The sequence below is a fragment of the Apaloderma vittatum genome, unplaced genomic scaffold (assembly GCF_000703405.1).
Source record: "Apaloderma vittatum isolate BGI_N311 unplaced genomic scaffold, ASM70340v1 scaffold38795, whole genome shotgun sequence".
Lineage (NCBI taxonomy): Eukaryota > Metazoa > Chordata > Aves > Trogoniformes > Trogonidae > Apaloderma > Apaloderma vittatum.
The window spans coordinates 6,853-7,877 of NW_009718333.1; the positions used below are offsets into that span (position 1 = coordinate 6,853).

Sequence of the window (1,025 nt, forward strand, 5' to 3'; positions counted from 1 at the left end):
TGAGGAACCGCTTTGGGGTTGTTAACAAGATGCTGTTTTCTCAAAATGTTCTAGCTCCTTCAAGTTGGAAAAAGGTAAGGAAAAATGCGCTGTCTTATGAGATGACTTCATGCACAGTGGGCATGATTAGCTGATGCGAAATGAATCTCGCTTTGAAACAGCTGCCTGTTGTGAGCCCTGAGGGGCTGCCCCCATTTGGGGCATTTTTCTCTCCTGTTCTCCCAGCTGGGTGGGCGGAAAGTCTGGCTTTGAGCTCTGTAGTTTTAATTCCGTGTTTCCTGTTCACAGGGTCACCTTGTCCTCCACGGACTGTTACATTGTGCATGAGATCTACAATGGCGAGAACGCTCAGGACCAGTTTGAGTACGAGCTGGAGCAGGCCCTGGAAGCGCAGTACAAATACATAGTGATAGAGCCCACTCGCATCGGGGACGAGACGGCTCGCTGGATCACTGTCGGGAACTGCCTGCACAAGACCGCCGTGTTAGCGGGCACCACCTGTCTCTTCACCCCCCTGGCACTTCCAGTAGATTATTCTCACTACATCTCTCTGCCTGCCGGCGTGCTGAGCGTGGCTTGCTGCACCCTCTATGGGATCTCTTGGCAGTTCGATCCCTGTTGCAAGTACCAGGTTGAGTACGATGCCTATAAACTGTCTCGCCTGCCCCTGCATACGCTCACCTCCTCCACTCCGGTGGTGCTGGTGAGGAAGGACGACCTGCACAGAAAGAGACTGCACAACACGATAGCACTCGCTGCCCTGGTGTACTGTGTAAAGAAGATCTATGAACTCTATGCTGTATGACTTCAGCAGGGAAGAGAGAAACCCACAAAGACAAGTGTATTAAGACTCCCACAGTAACATTTTGTTTTTTCCTCTTTGAGAAGCAGTGGAGACTGGGAAGGATTTGGTTTAATAGAGCTGTTATTTTTAAAATAACACATCACTGGTGCACCAAGGTTTTTCAGTTCTTCGTTACACTTAAGATGTGGACGTGCGGTGACTTGAGAGCTGTATGTTAGGC

The 1,025-nt window shown here is 49.9% G+C and overlaps 1 protein-coding gene across 1 annotated transcript; it reads left to right on the plus strand.

Annotated features, from left to right (window-relative positions):
- Positions 1-288: 288 nt before the first annotated feature.
- TMEM11 (transmembrane protein 11) lies at positions 289-805 on the plus strand (the record flags this gene model as incomplete). Its single annotated transcript, XM_009870207.1, has 1 exon — positions 289-805. A coding segment is annotated over one exon (517 nt), but the record flags the coding sequence as incomplete, so codon positions are not given.
- Between the last annotated feature and the right edge of the window lie 220 nt (positions 806-1,025).